Genomic DNA, 17,100 nt, shown 5'->3' on the forward strand with positions numbered 1-17,100 from the left:
TATATGTATATATGTATGTCCATTATTTATCTATATTATATATCAATCATCTTAAATATGCATCTGTGTGAACTAAATACCTAAATACTCATGCTTAAGCCCTCAACCTAAAATGCAACCGGCTTGGCCCTGAATATGTGGTTCATTAAATAACCACACTCATAATCCTACATGACATGTATAAATGTACATAAATGGTAAATACAGTATATAAACGTATATATATATTATTGTCGATGCAAATAATTTTCATTTGGTTACACAAACCTTCGCAAAATAAACCAAATTTCATTAATTACAAAAACGATTTTAAGGATATTAATATTTGGAAATTGCATAATTATAGCAAATCTAGTTTATGGCTTCAATAATTAGAAATGAGTAGTACATGATTATTTCATTAATAGAAAATATTATACATATAATATAATAGAGTCTAGAGATCTTGGAAATTCCCCTTTAGAGGACACAAAGAGCTTTAATATTTAAAAAATCGTATAACAGTGGTACACATGACATGTAAAAACTTTTAATTTTCGTAGTTAGGGGAGATGAATACTTATTTTATATTTAGAACTAATTAATTGTTGGTCCAATAACTCGTATCAGGTCAGAAGAGCATTTCTAGGGTCAGGCCCAAGTCTCCAAGGGACATTCGATGCGCTTTCTTCCCAGTTGTACAGACTGAACCGAATCAATGATATATGTTTATTGGAAGCTTCATATTAACTTCACCCTTGGATGAATCACTGGACTAGAAGGATTTAATGTACTAACAACCGTTTGCCTCAGGGTAAAACTTTAAGTAAATCCTCCCTGTTAAGTTGTCTGAATTACTGTGAATTGTAATCGAAAACTCCAAAAAGAGCTTTTATATCACATTGATAAACTTGTTGAAAATACTTGTTTGAAAATATTTTTATATTAAGCATTAACATTTGTATATGGCGACAACCCTATTCAACAGACGTTTTTCTCTATTAGCTGGATATTTTTAATTTGAGTGCGATAATAAAGTCACTCCAACTTATGTGAACCAGCGGTTTTTTTACTTGTATATAACAAAAATTGTCTTGAGATTTGCGTTACACGTCTGAATATAATAAATAGTATTGCAAATATATAAAATTGGTCATTGAAGTTGCGTTCCTAGCTTGCAAATAATAATATTAATTATCGAATTAAATTATAAAAATATTAATTTTCATCCCTTGCATCGCTTCTGAATTTTCTATATTCTTCAAATGTGTACTTATGGAAGATTTTATCTTTGTTCCTTATATTATTTTTAAATTAAATCGAAAATAAAAACTATTTATTCTAGGCTAGATTTTCTTGCTGAATACACAGCGTGAATTTTTCTAGAGCCCAATGAACATCACTAGAAACCAACGATATATTTTAATTGTAACGAAAAATAAACCTATCGAATATGGCGCACCTCTAGGTTGATACATAAAATAAAAATACATAAAAGTGAGTTTTTTAGTTATTGAAAATAAGTTAAAAATCCGTGTAGTAATATAATGTGGCAAGTTAAGGCATATATTAAGTTCATTAAATTATTCGCAACCATTAACATCAATTATATGAACAAAATCAACTTGCAGTAGATAATTAAATGTGCAATCAAGGTAGATGTTCCCCGAAATTGCCCCCATAAATGAATAGAGGATTCAATTGACAAAAAATCGCCTTTAAAATATAATAAATATATGCGAAAACAATTAAAATAACGATTTTTACAAAGCGCATTAAATATGTTATGTGTATACACCAGATACATAAGTTATCGTTCTTCACCTTGCGTTAAAAAAAAGTTGTGATACGCGTCTGCCCTTTAAATCCTGAAAAAAGTAAAATTTAGTGAAAACACACAGCCCGATAAAATACATCTAAATAAAGTTGCATGATGTATTAAGATATAGACATATGTATGATATACGATGTATATAAATACATCGGTATATATACATCCATATACATACATACACACACATATATATATATATATAAATATGTATATATATTTTAATATATAAATATATATAATATATATATAGATACATATGCGACACAGAGATGAGTATACATATATATACGTATGTATGTACGTAACTGTGTGCATACATATTTGTGAAATGTATTTATGCATACAAATGCAAAAAAATATCTATATTACTTGTATACATATTTTATTGGATTAATATTCCGTTACCATTCCTCTTGTTATCTATGTTATTAACATTTAACATGTGTGCATGGATACTTTGGATAAATTATATATTTATATGCATTCAGATATCCTTTAGATACATTTTAATTTGTACCTATATATTTATATATATATATAATGTATATACAATATATGTATATACATAGTGGGTGTACATATGTATGTATATACATATGTACTGTGTATGCGCAAAACAAGCCCACTTCTCACCTGTTACATTGAAGTCGAAGACTTCTCGTGCTTAACATCGTTAATTCAATTCGACAATTCATGTACATACATACATACATACCCACATCTATATATGAATGTGTGCATTTACATATTCTTATGGATCAGCATAGAAAGTTATACGAACGTTAATTACGATTACGCCTTATTGACTGTCCGTCCCCCACCCCCACCTGTATGTCACGTCGATCTCACACAGTTCCGCATTTCACATACACACATTCAATTCGTTTCAAATATCGATAACTCCACACCCCTACCCCCACACCCACACCCACCACCCACTCTGTACACCTAATGGGGTGTAGCTTTGATTTTTGAGTAACCGTACATGCCCCATCTACCTACATATGTGTTGTAGTATTTAGTACTTTGTATCTAAAATTGATTGCCATATTGAACGTAATAAATTAGAAATATACATATATATTTATCAAATTTTGTGTATGTATAAGTCTCTTTTTATATATATTTATATATTTCTGATCAGGGCTTAGTCTATTAAATAATTTTCACAACTAGATCTTTGATAAAAACTGGGAGGTTTATTTACGTGCATATTCAGAGTATATATAACGATGTATTCTGCAATTTTGAAAGCTATTCTTACTGAATATGAATTTTAAATACGACAGACATTTTGACTGATGCAAACAAATGTAATTTTTTTTTAGATATGTAAAGCTTTTTGTCTTTTAAAACTGTCTAATCTGTTTGAAAACCTTATAATAATTATCCGAATTTTAATTTACTTTGTTTTTAATTTATTTTTTATATAGATTAATCATCAAACAATCGTTTTGACGATATTTTTATAGAGAGAGAGAGAGCGAGCGAGCGAGCGAAAGCGAGAGCTGTAGTTGTTCTTGGAATTGAAGACATTGACTAACATTATAACATAATTAAAGAAGACTCTATAATACTGGAGCAGAACGGAGAAAGTACTAGGGGTGCAGAGTCCCCCGACGCCAATCAAGAGAATCGAGCGACTTGTTGGTGGACTCCGTGGTCTGCTATGGGTTGCTTTGGCTCGCCAACTTCAAAACAGTCTGATGTTAGCTCGGAGGATTCGAAAAGTCAAAAGCGTCGCAGCGATGCCATATCACGGCAATTGCAGAAGGATAAACAGCTTTATCGGGCCACACACCGGCTGCTCCTGTTGGGGGCGGGTGAGTCCGGTAAATCAACTATAGTCAAACAAATGCGGATATTGCATGTCGACGGATTTTCTGAAACAGAGAAAAAACAGAAAATTGATGATATTAAAAAGAATATTCGTGACGCTATATTGGTATGTAACTTTTATTCTTTAAGAAATTGTTTGAAAAACCTATGTTCTATTTGTTAGAAATACAGTATATTTACCCTATTTTATATATATATATATATAATATATATTTACAGACTATTACTGGAGCCATGAGCACACTTAATCCACCTGTAGCTTTAGAAAAAAAAGAAAATGAACCCAGGGTGGAATATATTCAGGATTATGCATCTAGTAAGAAAGAAAAATAGTTTATCATATTCATGTTATTGCTACAAGAAAATGAATACACGTCTTATTTATATACAGATGCGGTCAAAATAATAATAATTTTGCGGTAGTATATTGGTCGCGATAAAAAAATTAGTAATCACACATTTTGAACTTAACTGCCTTTTTAAAAGCATTCCAAAATAGAAGATGTCATATTGTTGTGATGTCATTGGTCTTCGCAAATATAATACTGCTAAAGGGGTGGCCTCCTTAAAAAGATTCCATCTGAAAGAAAGTCCTATGTTGGAAAAAAAAAAGAAAACATATAAGCTGTTTCCCCACCGACAAGAATTAAAAATATTCTTAGACTTGGGTATTTCGTAAAATTGTCGAAATTCTCTGACGACTTTATTTTGATAAGTACAAAGTGAGACCCATTCTCAAATTCGACTGTTGTTTTAAACACTTGTATTGTTGTATCGGGAGATTTTAATCTTTTGAGCAGACCTGACTCAGAAAAGTATTCTTATCAAAATAATAATAAATAATACTAATTTATTTTAAACTATGATTTCGAAAACATGTAGTTCACAAAATATATAGTTCAAAATACACGCGCAAACAATTAACACGGCAAGTTAATAAATAGTTATGATCAATTATTTTGACCGCAATTGTACTGAGTATCTATGCTAGTTATATTTTAAACTTGTGTTTTTCTTCTCCAGGTCCCGACTTCAACTATCCTCCTGAATTTTATGAACACACAGAAGAATTATGGAAAGACAAAGGTGTCCTTCAAACCTATGAGAGGTCAAATGAATATCAACTAATTGACTGCGCAAAATAGTAAGTACTGGATCATTTTAAAAGATTTGTTCAAGTTCTTTTTGTGCATGTTAGCATATTGTTTTTCCAAGTGTTTGGTCATGAAAAATTAATATAATTCCTTTATTTAGGACGTTTTTTGTCCAAATTGGTTTCAAATGGATTAAGCGGTAAAATATTTGCACGCTGCAATTGTATAAATAGTATTTTGTAATCGCTTATGTTGTTAAACTCGAGTTAGAGAAGACTATTGCTTGGTAATCAGTATGAAGTGGGTAAAGACATTTAGCCCCGTTCCTAAAAAGTATGTAATTATGTTTCCATACAGAATATGAACCACTTGCAAAGCTTTAGCTTGAATAAATATACATCTTATTAAATAATAGTATTCTTTTTCATAAGTATAAATATTTAAGTTTATCATTAAAGTTTATTAAATAATTACTATACAATTTTAACAATTGGAATTTTAAAGCTTTCTGGATCGAGTTAGCACAATTAAGAATCCAAACTATACCCCCAATGAACAAGATATTCTTCGGTGCCGTGTTTTGACTTCAGGAATATTCGAAACAAGATTTCAGGTGGACAAAGTTAATTTTCAGTGAGTAATTATTAATACATATGTTTGTAAATCTGATTTTGTAATGCGTTGATTTTCTTACTTTGTATATAGTATGTTTGACGTGGGAGGACAGCGTGATGAGCGCAGAAAGTGGATTCAATGTTTCAATGATGTAACTGCTATAATATTTGTAACAGCATGCTCAAGTTATAACATGGTTTTGCGTGAGGATCCCACTCAAAATCGGCTTCGAGAATCCTTGGACTTATTTAAGAGTATTTGGAACAACAGGTATAACTCAAACCGATAAGAGGTTAATAGTTATCTTTTTTGTATTTGTACTTAAGTTTGAAATGATTTTTTCAGATGGCTACGCACAATTTCTATTATACTTTTTCTAAATAAGCAAGATTTGTTAGCAGAGAAAATTAAGGCTGGAAAAAGTAAATTGTCGGAATATTTCTCCGAGTTCAACAAATATCAAACGCCAAGTAAGTTGCAAATGTAAATAATTACAAAGGAAACCCATAAGGGTTTTAAACACATATATATACATATTATAGGTGACGCAATAATGGAATCCAATGATGACGCAGAGGTAATAAGAGCAAAATATTTTATACGGGACGAGTTTCTGGTAAGTGCCTACTGCGGGCAAACTAATGATAAAATATATATGTATACACAAATATATATTTGATTGCTAATTGTATATTTAAACAGCGTATATCGACAGCAAGTGGAGACGGTAAACATTATTGTTACCCACATTTCACATGCGCCGTGGACACAGAAAACATCAAGCGAGTTTTTAATGATTGTAGGGATATAATTCAAAGGATGCACCTACGTCAATATGAATTGTTATAGGTTATCCCTATCGCCGTAATTCAAATAAACAAAGTGAAGAATATATTAATGAATTACTGTTTTAAATATAATTATCAAATGTAATTTGTATTTAAATAGTCCCTTGAAACAAAAAACAAAAAATAAAAAGCGCTGCATTTAGATCTGGTATGACCTTTCACAAAACTCAACATTAAAGAAGAATAAATAAACATGTTAATAACAATTATAATTGTTTTTATTGTTGTTGGTATTACTAATTATTATTGGTTTGTTTTTTTTTTTTATACAATTATTCCCTTGACACAAAGCGACTTTGCGTTACATACAAATCTGAGTAAGAAATTCAAATTTCAATCCACGCACATTTGGAACTATACGAGAGGATTTAGTAGACCAAAACTGACGGAGGCCTTGTCAATTTCGTCAAAATTCCTTTTCAGTTTACTTCGCCAGGCGGCATTCTTGTTGTACATCGAATCCTTCCTGGCCAGTAAAGGCTTTACAGCACCATTGTTATCGCTGTTGCTCGCTCTAAAGTTGCTCTGCGTATTGTAATCCAGTTTATTGCATAATAAACACTTAAATTCTTGACCTTTTCCTTCGAACAACGCTCTGTAAATAAATGATTAGGTAAAATTTAATATTTTCGTCTAAAGTTTGGAATGTTAATATAGATAAATTATTTATTATTTCACAGAATGTAGGCGAAAATTATAAAAACTTAATAGTTGATGTATATAATAAGTATTTTCCTATTAGGATAATCATATTCTTGCATCAAAAATTGTTAAATATGAAAGGATTAACAATTATTATTGTTAAGTATTCTGTCAAAATATTGAGCTTATAATTTACACCTTTGATATGGATATATGAATTGAATTACAATGCTTGGGTCTAATATACCCAAAACCCTCTACACCCTTCCGAAGACTTGCGCGCATATTTTGAAATGATGGAATTTTGAAAGAATGCGAATTATTAAAGAGGACCGAAATAAAAACAAATTTTTCGTATGGAATTTGTCACCTAATTCAAATGGAAAATAACAGAGTCAAAAGCAACGTCTGTATTGTATTTAATTCCCTTTGAGCCGTGGGTAAAGGCAATAAAAGATCTCTCTGACTAATGTAGTAGATATGGTCGGTACGTGTCTAGTGTGCTAACGACCTCTCCGTGTGTTATTCGGCCCAAGCACACGAACACAAGCCTGAATGCAATGCTTTGCATCAATCGCTATAAACAGCATATATTCAAACAACATATTCGTTTTGAGACAAGGGGCAAACTATCACAAAATCACGAGTACAGGTTCGAGTGTGAACGAAAATCGTGTGAGCTCTGCTAGAAATAAAGGAAAACGTGTACAATAACAAAACATAAGTTTTGGGTATCTTCGAGATTCCAGTCAAATGTTACGATTAATTACTTACCGCAGAACTAATTGTCCTTCTGTATTTTTCCAGAAGGCTTACAAAAGAGAGTGCAGTTATTAATAAGGTGGTTTATTTAGAAATTAATATTCATTTTCTTGTAGCAAAAACAAGTCAGCTATAATTTAATATTAAGTATTATATATTTGTAAAAACTTGCACGTTTTGCCAAAGAAAAAATTGCTCTAAAAATAAATAACCAAATTATTCAACGAAATAATTCAATACACCCCACTTGATCATTACTTAGTATTATACAAAATCGATGTCTTTGTATAGATTGTACAAATATAATATAATTGTACTCCGTCAAATTAGTTAAGCACATCTATAGTTATTTACACATATTGCTTTATTACCTTAATAAATTTGGACATTTGAAGACATTTACGATACGATATAACATATAGTATACAGAAGATCACCATTGAAAATGATAAATTGGGTTACTTCTAATCGGGTTGCATTTCAGATTTCGAATGATCTCTTAATTAGATGTCCCCCACCAAGGCTGTCTAAATTACGTTTCGACAACTTTTGCTGCATATCCTTGATTGGATACATATTTCTTGGCGGTAACGAAAGCATCAATTCTGTTAACATGCTGATACCATTTAAGAATAATTCTCTCTTATAATCTTTTGCTGTTGGTTGAGGAAGGTAGTAGCTGTCGTTATATACATTTATAGTTGAAGCATCTGAACCAAACAAAAAGAAAAAATATTTAAAATATAATAAATATTGAACAATAGTTTTACAGGCTTTAAAAATACAATTTTTAAAATATGTTATATATAGTAAACCTAAATATTTACAATACATGCTAAGTACTTATTATTTTACATACATAAATTAAAAAATATATGAAATCAATATACAAAAGACACAAAAAATGATTTATCCGGAGAAGGTGAGGACGTTGTGAAAGATCAGAACTTTTTGGAACACAACAACCTAGATGATATTGGGACACAAATAATAACTGTATTGATCAAAGTCTCCTCTATTAAAATATTTTTGAATTTTGGGCCTAGTGAAAAAACTTTACAGACTTCAAACTTTGGAATCGAGCGAGTGTACCCAGCTCAGGTCAATATTGTTGAAAAGTTCTATATTCACACAACGTCCCCTCACTAATCTTTAAACAATGGATGTGATCCAGCTAGTAATCGATAAATTCCCCAAACGAAGTCAAATATCTAGAAAACCGAAGGATTAATTCGCCAGTCCGACAAGCTGCGTCCCCAGGTCCCGGATATAACCTGAAATTGAAAATGCTGTTAATAATAAGAAAGCGAATAGGTTACAAAAAAAAATTATTCACAAGCACTTCGAGTGTATTTTATTTTATATTTTATTTTTCAAATTTTTCATTATTCTTTACGTTGTTACGGACTTAAACTTTGTTCAAACATGCACTGCAAAACGTGAGGAAAGACTGTGAATTTCCCGTTGCTTGCAGTTCTTTTTATACGTTTTTAAGCCTAGCAAGCAGAAACAGGGTGCTGGGGGGATGCAGCAAAACTAATTCCATTCAAAGCAAACCTTTTAAAAGCGTACCCATTATTATCAAGTTAGTTATACTCCCATTCCCTGTAAATACACAAAAGTGGCAGTTGGGTGTAACCAGTTTATTAGTTCTATTACATTATCATGTTATTTATTACCAAAAATGCAATGTGTCGTTTACTATGGGCTAGAAAACAAGCAAAAGTAAAACATTCACTTCAACTCTAATTATTTATATAAATATTAAATATTAATATTTTGGTTGCTTACATTTGACGTTTCGCTTCCCATTAACAATTTTTGCAAAGTCTGCGCTAGTTATTTAAATATCATAGCTGTACAGAGGGTATTTTCTAGTCGGATCTCTTCCGCTATTGGCATTCCTACTTTTTGCTGATGCTCTTTATGCGTCACTTACACCATATTTCAAATAATTTGTGGTAAATGCTCCAGCAAACAGTGCTAAATAATTATACAAACAGCAATGTTCTTGGATGTCAAACATATGTTCACTTTTTCTACTGATTATACCTCATTTTATTAGTATTGTATGTTTGATTTTACTCTTATTTTAATTCATATTTATCTTATTTCCATAAAACAAAGCCAGTCTGTTTTGGAACCATAAAAAATATATATGTTTTGTGCTTATGTATGTCGTGCAACACTCTTAAAGTATTTTTGTATACTTACATTATTAATACTCATTTAATACTCATGAAAAACTGAAACCACACAGCATCGATGTAAGTAGCTAAGCAGATAATCTGTCATTATAGTAGAACTTCTGGTAGCAAACTTAGCTGTAACTTTCGAGTTGATTAAAGATGGACTCCGTTTCTAAAATGGGCGCTGCTCGGTGTCATTTTTTTTCTTCCAGAACAGCAATTTGTTGTTTTCTCTGATACGATTTGACCTTTTGCCAGTTGGTAGAAAATACTTGATACAGGACTTGGCCAAGGCAATTGTAGATTTTTGCTGGAAATTGTTGGGTTCCAAACGACAATTCCTTCTCCAGTGAGCACATATTTGATTTGTCTAATTTTGCATTCAAGGATTAACGGGACGTCTAAGAATCCAAGCAAATATGCAGGCTATTCTACAATTCAATAAAAATCGTTCTAAAATATATGCAATTCTAAATTTTGCTCATGTTTTATTTCAATTTTAGAATTCATTTTTCACTCAAATTGTTGTAATTCACATTTTTCATTTAATTTAATTAAATTTTTGTTATACATTAGGTCCAAAATAGTTAAATTTAACAAAATCGAATTTAGGCCAAAAACTTACGCCTCTACAAAATATAAATATTCACCGGAAGATTATGGCAAATTCTTTGAATACAAGAAAAAAATTCCAATAATAGTTTTTTCTTCTCATTTTTATTTGTAGTTCTATATCTAAAAGCTTTTCCTTATATTTGTATTATTCTAACAACAATAGCACAAAAACCTATTTATTAAACGATCACTTAAGGACACATACCTTAATTATGGATATTAATTGATGATTGATTGATTGATTGTGATACTACAATAAATATATATATATATGTATATATATGTATATGTGAATGTATGTGTATCTGACAATTTTGTACAATAATTCAGAACATCGATTTTGACACAACTGGCTGAACATTATTTCGTTCCTGATTACACATATAATAATAAAAAGATTTCTCTTAAATCGTCAGCTATGCTCAAAACAACAAAAACGATACTCTCGTCCTCCTCGCATCCCCCTTGGCTCTTCGAGCCATTCCATAATGTCACATGCTCCCCTCGGTGCTGCTCGTCGTTCCCTTGGAATCACACATTCCCCCAGCAACATTGTCATCTCCACGCACCGATCCGGATGTGAGTCCTCCAGTTATTCCAGTTAAATTTAGTTTGTACTGTTGGGAGAGAAAGTTATAAAGTAATTCTTTGGATTTCAATTTGTTATCAAAATAAGTGCGAATTCTCGAGATAAACAAACAAAAGAAAAAAGTTGTAGTTCAACTGATCATACCTAAATCGATTTATTATCTTCAACAATTCCTTTAAATTAAAATGTAATTTTACATATTACCCAAAACTAGATTGTAAATAACGTAGAAGAAAAAGAGGATGTGTATATGTGTAAAATATTGGCAATGTGACCAATAAATGAAAAGCGTTGCTGTTTCGCCTTATTCCGTTATTTAATTGAACGTTATTCTCTATTCTTAGAGAGTTGTGCTTTGCGCGACGCTCTCAAACAAGTTTGAAGGAGCGAGATAGCAAGCTGTTACTGAACGTTGTCCCGAGTGCTGGTTTTGAGTGTGACCGAAATGTCAATAAATTTCCTTGCAACTTATGTGATAGCAACGTACACTGAGAGAGTGGAGTGTGTAGCTGGTGCCGCAATATAATTTTAAGATGAAAATTTGTAATACAAGCCAACAATGTAAAGATAACAGGAACTTGATTTTGAAGCAATTGTTCCTATGATAATTTATTTGTCTGATGTTGCTAGTTTTATTTTTGTACCTACTGAGGAATATCATTGTTCGTTTATCTTTAAAATGGTTTTGGGTAGATTCGAGCTAGTTATAAAGATCACAGCAATATGACGATAAAACTTATGCAGTCAAAGAAAGATTCCAGTCGTCTCTCCGAAGCATTTCATGAAGCCCGGCTCCCGGCCTCTGGAGTGCGACAGAAGCATCGGCAACTCGCACTTGCTGCTAACCAGGATATTATAAAGATTGAATATGTTATTGTCATCAAAATATATTGAAAAACATACCGAGCTGCTTAACGGGAATTCAATTTCACTAGCCTCTACTCGAACTGAGCTATGTTTTGTTGTAATAAAACACTTTGAAATTGATGACTAAGAAAATGAATTACTTTGAAAATGCTTTCACTAAATACTTTCCTAGGTAGGTTTAAATAAAACTAAAAAGGTAAAACAAATTAATATATTGTAATACAAATAATAATAAAAAAACAATTGCAATTAATGTTTTAATTGAAGTTACCTTGTTTGCGCATTCAAAACATTTTGATACAACTTTATTGATAACATTCATAAGATTCTTGGTTTCCCTTATGACATGATCAACCTTAACAAATGTGGCTGCTTTTCCCACTGTATGATCTTTAACTGTAAATTGTAGAGCTTGGACAAAAGTCGGCACTCGATCTAAAATACCTAGCAGGTCCTTTTTGTTATCACTGGCTGGCACCTGAAAAAACCAAATTAATTTGTTTTTGAGATAAGTCGCACAGACATATAGATAATTTATATTAGACATATAGATAATTATTATTAAATACCTGATATGAAAAATGTCGTAGAACCTTATATAGTCTATTGGCTTCTTCAGCAAAATATTCCGCCTGAGTAAACAAATCTTGTGTCGTTCTTAAAGAGCCGCTTCCTTTCGTAAATTGATACATCAAAAATGCCATCGCCGACATATTTTTAGCTCTTTTCAAAATATCATTGTCATCGGCTAGATCCTCGGCCCATTTCGTCTCTCCATTATTTTTACCATCTATGCCCGAATACTCGACCATTTCTCTTTCATCTGTCGCAGCCGCATATGGTTTTGTCGATTTTATTCCAGTTTCACATTTCTAAAATTTGGTAATAAAAAAGTTTACAATGTGTGAGTATTCTGTGAAAAATTGTACCGAAAACAAGTAAAAATACTCTAGTAACGAGAGCTTGACTACGAGATACCCTCTATGCAGCTGTTGAATACAAATTATTTGCATATATATCTTTCTATGTACAACAGAGACAACAAACATAGCTCGCCGGTGTTTCAAGGCCAATAGAGCAGTCACACAAGCGATAAGAATTAGCAGCATAACGGTTTACACTGTGCGAAGATGACAAGAGATCGCCGAAAAATATGGAACCCATATTTAACATAGTGGTCTTCATGTTCATTTCCGATGTTGCACTCATTCATAAATCTCGAGACGCCGCAGAATACACACCCAATTCATGCGCCTATTGATAGTATAATAATCAATATTAGAATACATTTGGGCTAAATTGGGATCAAGGTAAATCACTGCAGGTTTACGGAAACTTATATATAGCTCTATGATGGTACATATATGTATTATGTACAGATATGTGTATTCCTTACTATAAACTGTGTTTAATTGATCTCATATATTTGTCAGCTAAATTGAGAGTTCTCAATTCGATTTTCTTACTTGTTTTTAATCTGTTTTAAATAAAAATGTTTTACATTTTCGAATTAAGTAAAGTATTATTTATATATAAGAGAATTTAAGTCAAAGAATACTTATTAAGCTTGTAATGCTTTGCCTTTAGTTTATGCTTTTAGTTATATGACTTCTTTTTTATTTAATAAGCAAATTGCCAAATTTAAGTTTTAAATCTCAAAAGAATTGTATGTTATTTTATGATAATATTATTTGATGTATTCAATCGATAATATTTAAGTTTTAGTGGTTTACTTACCTCTAATTGGGTATCCTTAGCCGGTTTAGTTGTGTCCACTGAGGCAAGTATCTTTTTGGCAATGGTTGAGATCTCATTGATTAGCCACTTCCACATATCCAAGAATGATTCAAAATTCTCATTTGCCGCACTGCTGTTGGTATATTTCCACAGTATCTTTGCAGCGATGAATACTTGTGGCCCGTATATTCTTAAGTTGATGGCCAGACATTTGGCATGGACCTGAAGTCTTTCAGTTGGCGCTATATGTTGTAATAGTTTGCAGATATCAAAAATATGATCACAGCAGTCGTGAAATTTGGTCGAACACTGATTCAAATTCTCCAGATCGTGGGTCATGGCCAAAATGTAAAACGATTTCACAATCTTTGTGCATATGGTGAGCGATTCATTGAAATCGGCTATCTGACTGGACACAGATATAACCAGCTGTTTGCACAGTTCCTCCAGACTAGCAAGCATACCCATTTCGGGTTCTACACTGCCTCCCTGCACCGTTGCTCCCACACCGCGACTATTATTATCGTGTTGTTCCTTGATTAAATGATTGAGATACAGATCAAATTCGAGTTTACAATTGTGGCAGTAGGTTAATATATTTTTCCGATGATCGTGACTTATATACGGCGAATCTGTAAAATCGTGCGCCTTCTCAAACAGTTTGTCAAACGCCAGGGATAATTCCTCCCTCAGGTCAAAACTTTCATAGTTCATATGTTTTTTATAATTCGTATTCTTGATCATATGACTACCGGCAATCGGTGCTAAATTCTTTTCACTCTTCCAATCGTCATCATCGAATAGCGAGTAGAACGTGTCCCCATTTAAATTACCCTCTTTGTTGCTATTGCAATCATATTGAATTGTCTGCAGTTTGAATCTCTTAATTAGATTTATAATACGCTTGATTGTCGTATAGATACTTTCATTCTCGTAGTTGGAGTTGCAGCGAGCATTATTGCGAAATGCCATATGTTTTGCCGAATCGAAAATACTATCTTTGATAACGAAATGTATTAAATCCATTGCACGTCGGATTTGACAAAAAACGGTATCGCGATTCTCCTTAACTATGACACAATCGCTGTGGATTAAACTATTCTTCGATGAGGTCAACAATATCGATATGGACTTCTCAAGTATCTGACGGGCCGAAAACATCTGAGCTCGTCGTCGTTCTTCCTTAAACGAATTCCGATGATGGCCCGTTAAATAAGCCAGCTCAATCATTTCGGTTCCAAATATCGAAAACGCCCGAACAAATTCAGTGAAATTCATCACAGATTCCAGTTTTTCCAAACTCTCCGAGGCCCGCTTCTTTGCCGTGAGTAGTTTTTTAACCACAATAATATCCACCAGCAGAAGAATGCGCGTTATCGACGAGAGAAGTGATCTAGCGGCCAATACAATAGCACCATAATCCTTTAAGGGTTCAATATGATGTCGGAGCTCCATTCCACTCACAGGTGAAAGATCGCATAATTGCTCAATGGATTTGCCTGAAACAAGTAAAAGTGTAGATTTAAAGTAGGCAAGTTTTATTTTTAAAATAAATATAAATCACATTCCTATTTAGGGATGGGTTCAAAACTTCCAAAGACCCAACTTTGTCAAATATGGCCCAGTCTTTATAGAGGGTATTATAATTTTGTCGTACCTCTATATGCCCGTCTGTATGCGAACTTGCCCCTAGTTTTGAAGATTTCTTGATAATGGAAAAATATCTGTTTTACTGTTGCAGGCGACACATAATAAATTGCCAGGTCGGATGATTATTTTCTTTATCAAATTGTCCTTATTAAATTCAGTAATTATGCAATTTATTGTAAGGGTACATGTAACTTTCACAAGAATAAACTGTACGATTTTTAAATTCATAGTAAAATGTATATGTAAGCAGGTTGACCCCGTTCTGTAAGGGCATGTAATCTAGGGAGTGCCTAATGTGCGGTCCTTTCTTGTTAAGCATGGTTTCGCTTCCATTTCAATTTGGAAATTGATGGTTATTATTTATAAACATACCGGCATCCCTCGCTTCTCTTGCCGCCTCATACATATCCGCTTTAATATCCGTATTTTCCTCAGCAATTATTTCACCGATTGTTATAAATCTCTCCACGGATATGCTTAATGAATGTCCAATATTTCCAAAAGTTGACATGATTTGCTCGTTGTCAATATCACGAAGTCGATATCGCTGATTCTGTAAAAGTAAAACAATATATAAATAAATATAATAATTGTTGTCGAGTATCTATTAAGCACAACAACTTTAATTTGCAATTACTCAAAATATATCATTTTGAAATATGTAAACAATCAACAAGGCTCTTTCCCACCTGTTTTGAACATATATTTTATGTAGTAAATAATAGATTATATATAGAGAAAACACTTAATATTATATAAGTTTTGTGCTCCTTTAGGACCCCTTTTATTATTTCAATACGCCTTTTTTTTACTTATTAGAATATAATCAAAAGCTTTACTTTGTAACACATTTAAGTGAGTTAAATTTAGGTAAATATATTGACCGGTTATAGAACTTACATTTACATCAAGCGCTGACGGTGATACGCCGTACATTTTTGCGATTGTGGTTTTTTTAATTACTTAAAAAAAAACCTATGACAATATTTTCTATATATTTTGCACATAAATATTTACTGTGTGTATAATTATTGATTTTCCGCACAACACCAACGACGACAAATATTTGTATATTGTGTTAGTATTCTTGACCTTGAGTGATTGGCACTTTTCGATTTCAATTTATTTTTTTCCTTTCAATTTCACAAATATACTATTAAGAGAAAGTGGTTGATTTTAAAAACCACCTTAGTTTTTGTATTTGTACAGGTAGGTATGTACATTTGTATATGTCTACGAACAACAGGAAAGCAACTGCTTCTGACAGCTACAATGTCCCACAAACATACACTTGGCTAATATATGTATATGTATACAATCATACATCATTTCTTTATTTGTTTTGCGCAGACTTATCTTCTGCGCAGACAACAAAGTGTAACAAGGAATAACAGAAATATTTCAAGTGCGGAAGCCTAACTACCCTATACTATTTTCATCCGATTTCAGTCAACACTTCAATATAGTAAAGCTTTGTCAAAATACTCGAAACTTATTGATTAATTTTTTAAAAAAACCACAACAAAAGTTCCGTACGCTAATATCCCAATTATATCTTTGCAGAGTATAAAGCAGTGTTAGAGAGTATTTTAATAAATGTTGCTAGCCGATTTTGAACTAAGCTCAATTATATGCAATATTCAACTAAGAGTCATATAATACCTTGAAATGTATTCCTTTCAAGAATACAATTTTTGAAGTAGTACTTCCAATAACGTCCTCAGATACTCACAGGGCGACCAGACTTAACAAAAGCTAAATATGACATTGAAATAGCTAAATTTGCTTCACTGGTGCGATAGTTCGATAACATGTGCTAACTATCGATGACACAGAAATC

General features: G+C 32.1%; 2 protein-coding genes across 7 annotated transcripts; one reads left to right on the forward strand and one right to left on the reverse strand.

Annotated features, from left to right (window-relative positions):
* The first annotated feature begins 1,403 nt into the window (after positions 1 to 1,403).
* Positions 1,404 to 6,415, forward strand: LOC6559122 (guanine nucleotide-binding protein G(s) subunit alpha). 2 transcript variants are annotated; one of them, XM_043214296.1, is made up of 9 exons: positions 1,404 to 1,476; positions 3,247 to 3,758; positions 3,872 to 3,968; positions 4,676 to 4,796; positions 5,251 to 5,379; positions 5,452 to 5,631; positions 5,707 to 5,831; positions 5,904 to 5,977; positions 6,064 to 6,415. In XM_043214296.1, exons 2-9 carry the CDS (start codon positions 3,483 to 3,485, stop codon positions 6,208 to 6,210), a joined length of 1,149 nt encoding a protein of 382 aa, XP_043070231.1. In that variant the 5' UTR covers positions 1,404 to 1,476; positions 3,247 to 3,482; the 3' UTR covers positions 6,211 to 6,415. The 2 variants fall into 2 exon arrangements, with proteins under 2 accessions (XP_043070231.1, XP_001987044.1); XM_001987008.2 differs by lacking the exon at positions 1,404 to 1,476 and adding an exon at positions 1,563 to 1,634.
* A 4,296-nt stretch (positions 6,416 to 10,711) lies between these two features.
* On the reverse strand, positions 10,712 to 16,256 carry LOC6559123 (alpha-catulin). 5 transcript variants are annotated; one of them, XR_004365034.1, is made up of 7 exons: positions 16,161 to 16,256; positions 15,633 to 15,813; positions 13,611 to 15,109; positions 12,443 to 12,745; positions 12,145 to 12,351; positions 11,655 to 11,847; positions 10,972 to 11,034 (listed from the first exon to the last, which is right to left on the reverse strand). XR_004365034.1 is itself a non-coding variant. In XM_001987009.2 (6 exons), the coding sequence occupies exons 1-6, from the start codon at positions 16,194 to 16,196 to the stop codon at positions 10,909 to 10,911; spliced, it is 2,352 nt and encodes a 783-aa protein (XP_001987045.1). In that variant the 5' UTR covers positions 16,197 to 16,253; the 3' UTR covers positions 10,712 to 10,908. The 5 variants fall into 5 exon arrangements, 3 of the variants coding, with proteins under 3 accessions (XP_001987045.1, XP_032591207.1, XP_032591206.1); XR_004365035.1 differs by having other exon boundaries at positions 10,974 to 11,034; positions 11,651 to 11,847; XM_001987009.2 differs by lacking the exon at positions 11,655 to 11,847 and having other exon boundaries at positions 10,712 to 11,034; positions 16,161 to 16,253.
* Between the last annotated feature and the right edge of the window lie 844 nt (positions 16,257 to 17,100).

This window comes from Drosophila grimshawi, unplaced genomic scaffold (assembly GCF_018153295.1).
Source record: "Drosophila grimshawi isolate 15287-2541.00 unplaced genomic scaffold, ASM1815329v1 contig_1369, whole genome shotgun sequence".
In the NCBI taxonomy this organism is placed as follows: Eukaryota; Metazoa; Arthropoda; class Insecta; order Diptera; family Drosophilidae; genus Drosophila; species Drosophila grimshawi.

What these genes read in the sequence shown, in the direction of transcription:
- LOC6559122 (XM_043214296.1), top strand. Translation starts at nt 3,483, where the DNA reads ATGGGTTGCTTTGGCTCGCCAACTTCAAAACAGTCTGATGTTAGCTCG. An exon ending in CTAATTGACTGCGCAAAATA is followed by an intron (nt 4,797 to 5,250) that starts GTAAGTACTGGA and finishes GGAATTTTAAAG; the next exon opens with CTTTCTGGATCGAGTTAGCA. An exon ending in GTGGACAAAGTTAATTTTCA is followed by an intron (nt 5,380 to 5,451) that starts GTGAGTAATTAT and finishes CTTTGTATATAG; the next exon opens with TATGTTTGACGTGGGAGGAC.
- LOC6559123 (XM_001987009.2), bottom strand. Translation starts at nt 16,196, where the DNA reads ATGTACGGCGTATCACCGTCAGCGCTTGATGTAAAT. An exon ending in CGTCAGCGCTTGATGTAAAT is followed by an intron (nt 15,814 to 16,160) that starts GTAAGTTCTATA and finishes TTACTTTTACAG; the next exon opens with AATCAGCGATATCGACTTCG. An exon ending in CTAAGGATACCCAATTAGAG is followed by an intron (nt 12,746 to 13,610) that starts GTAAGTAAACCA and finishes ACCAAATTTTAG; the next exon opens with AAATGTGAAACTGGAATAAA.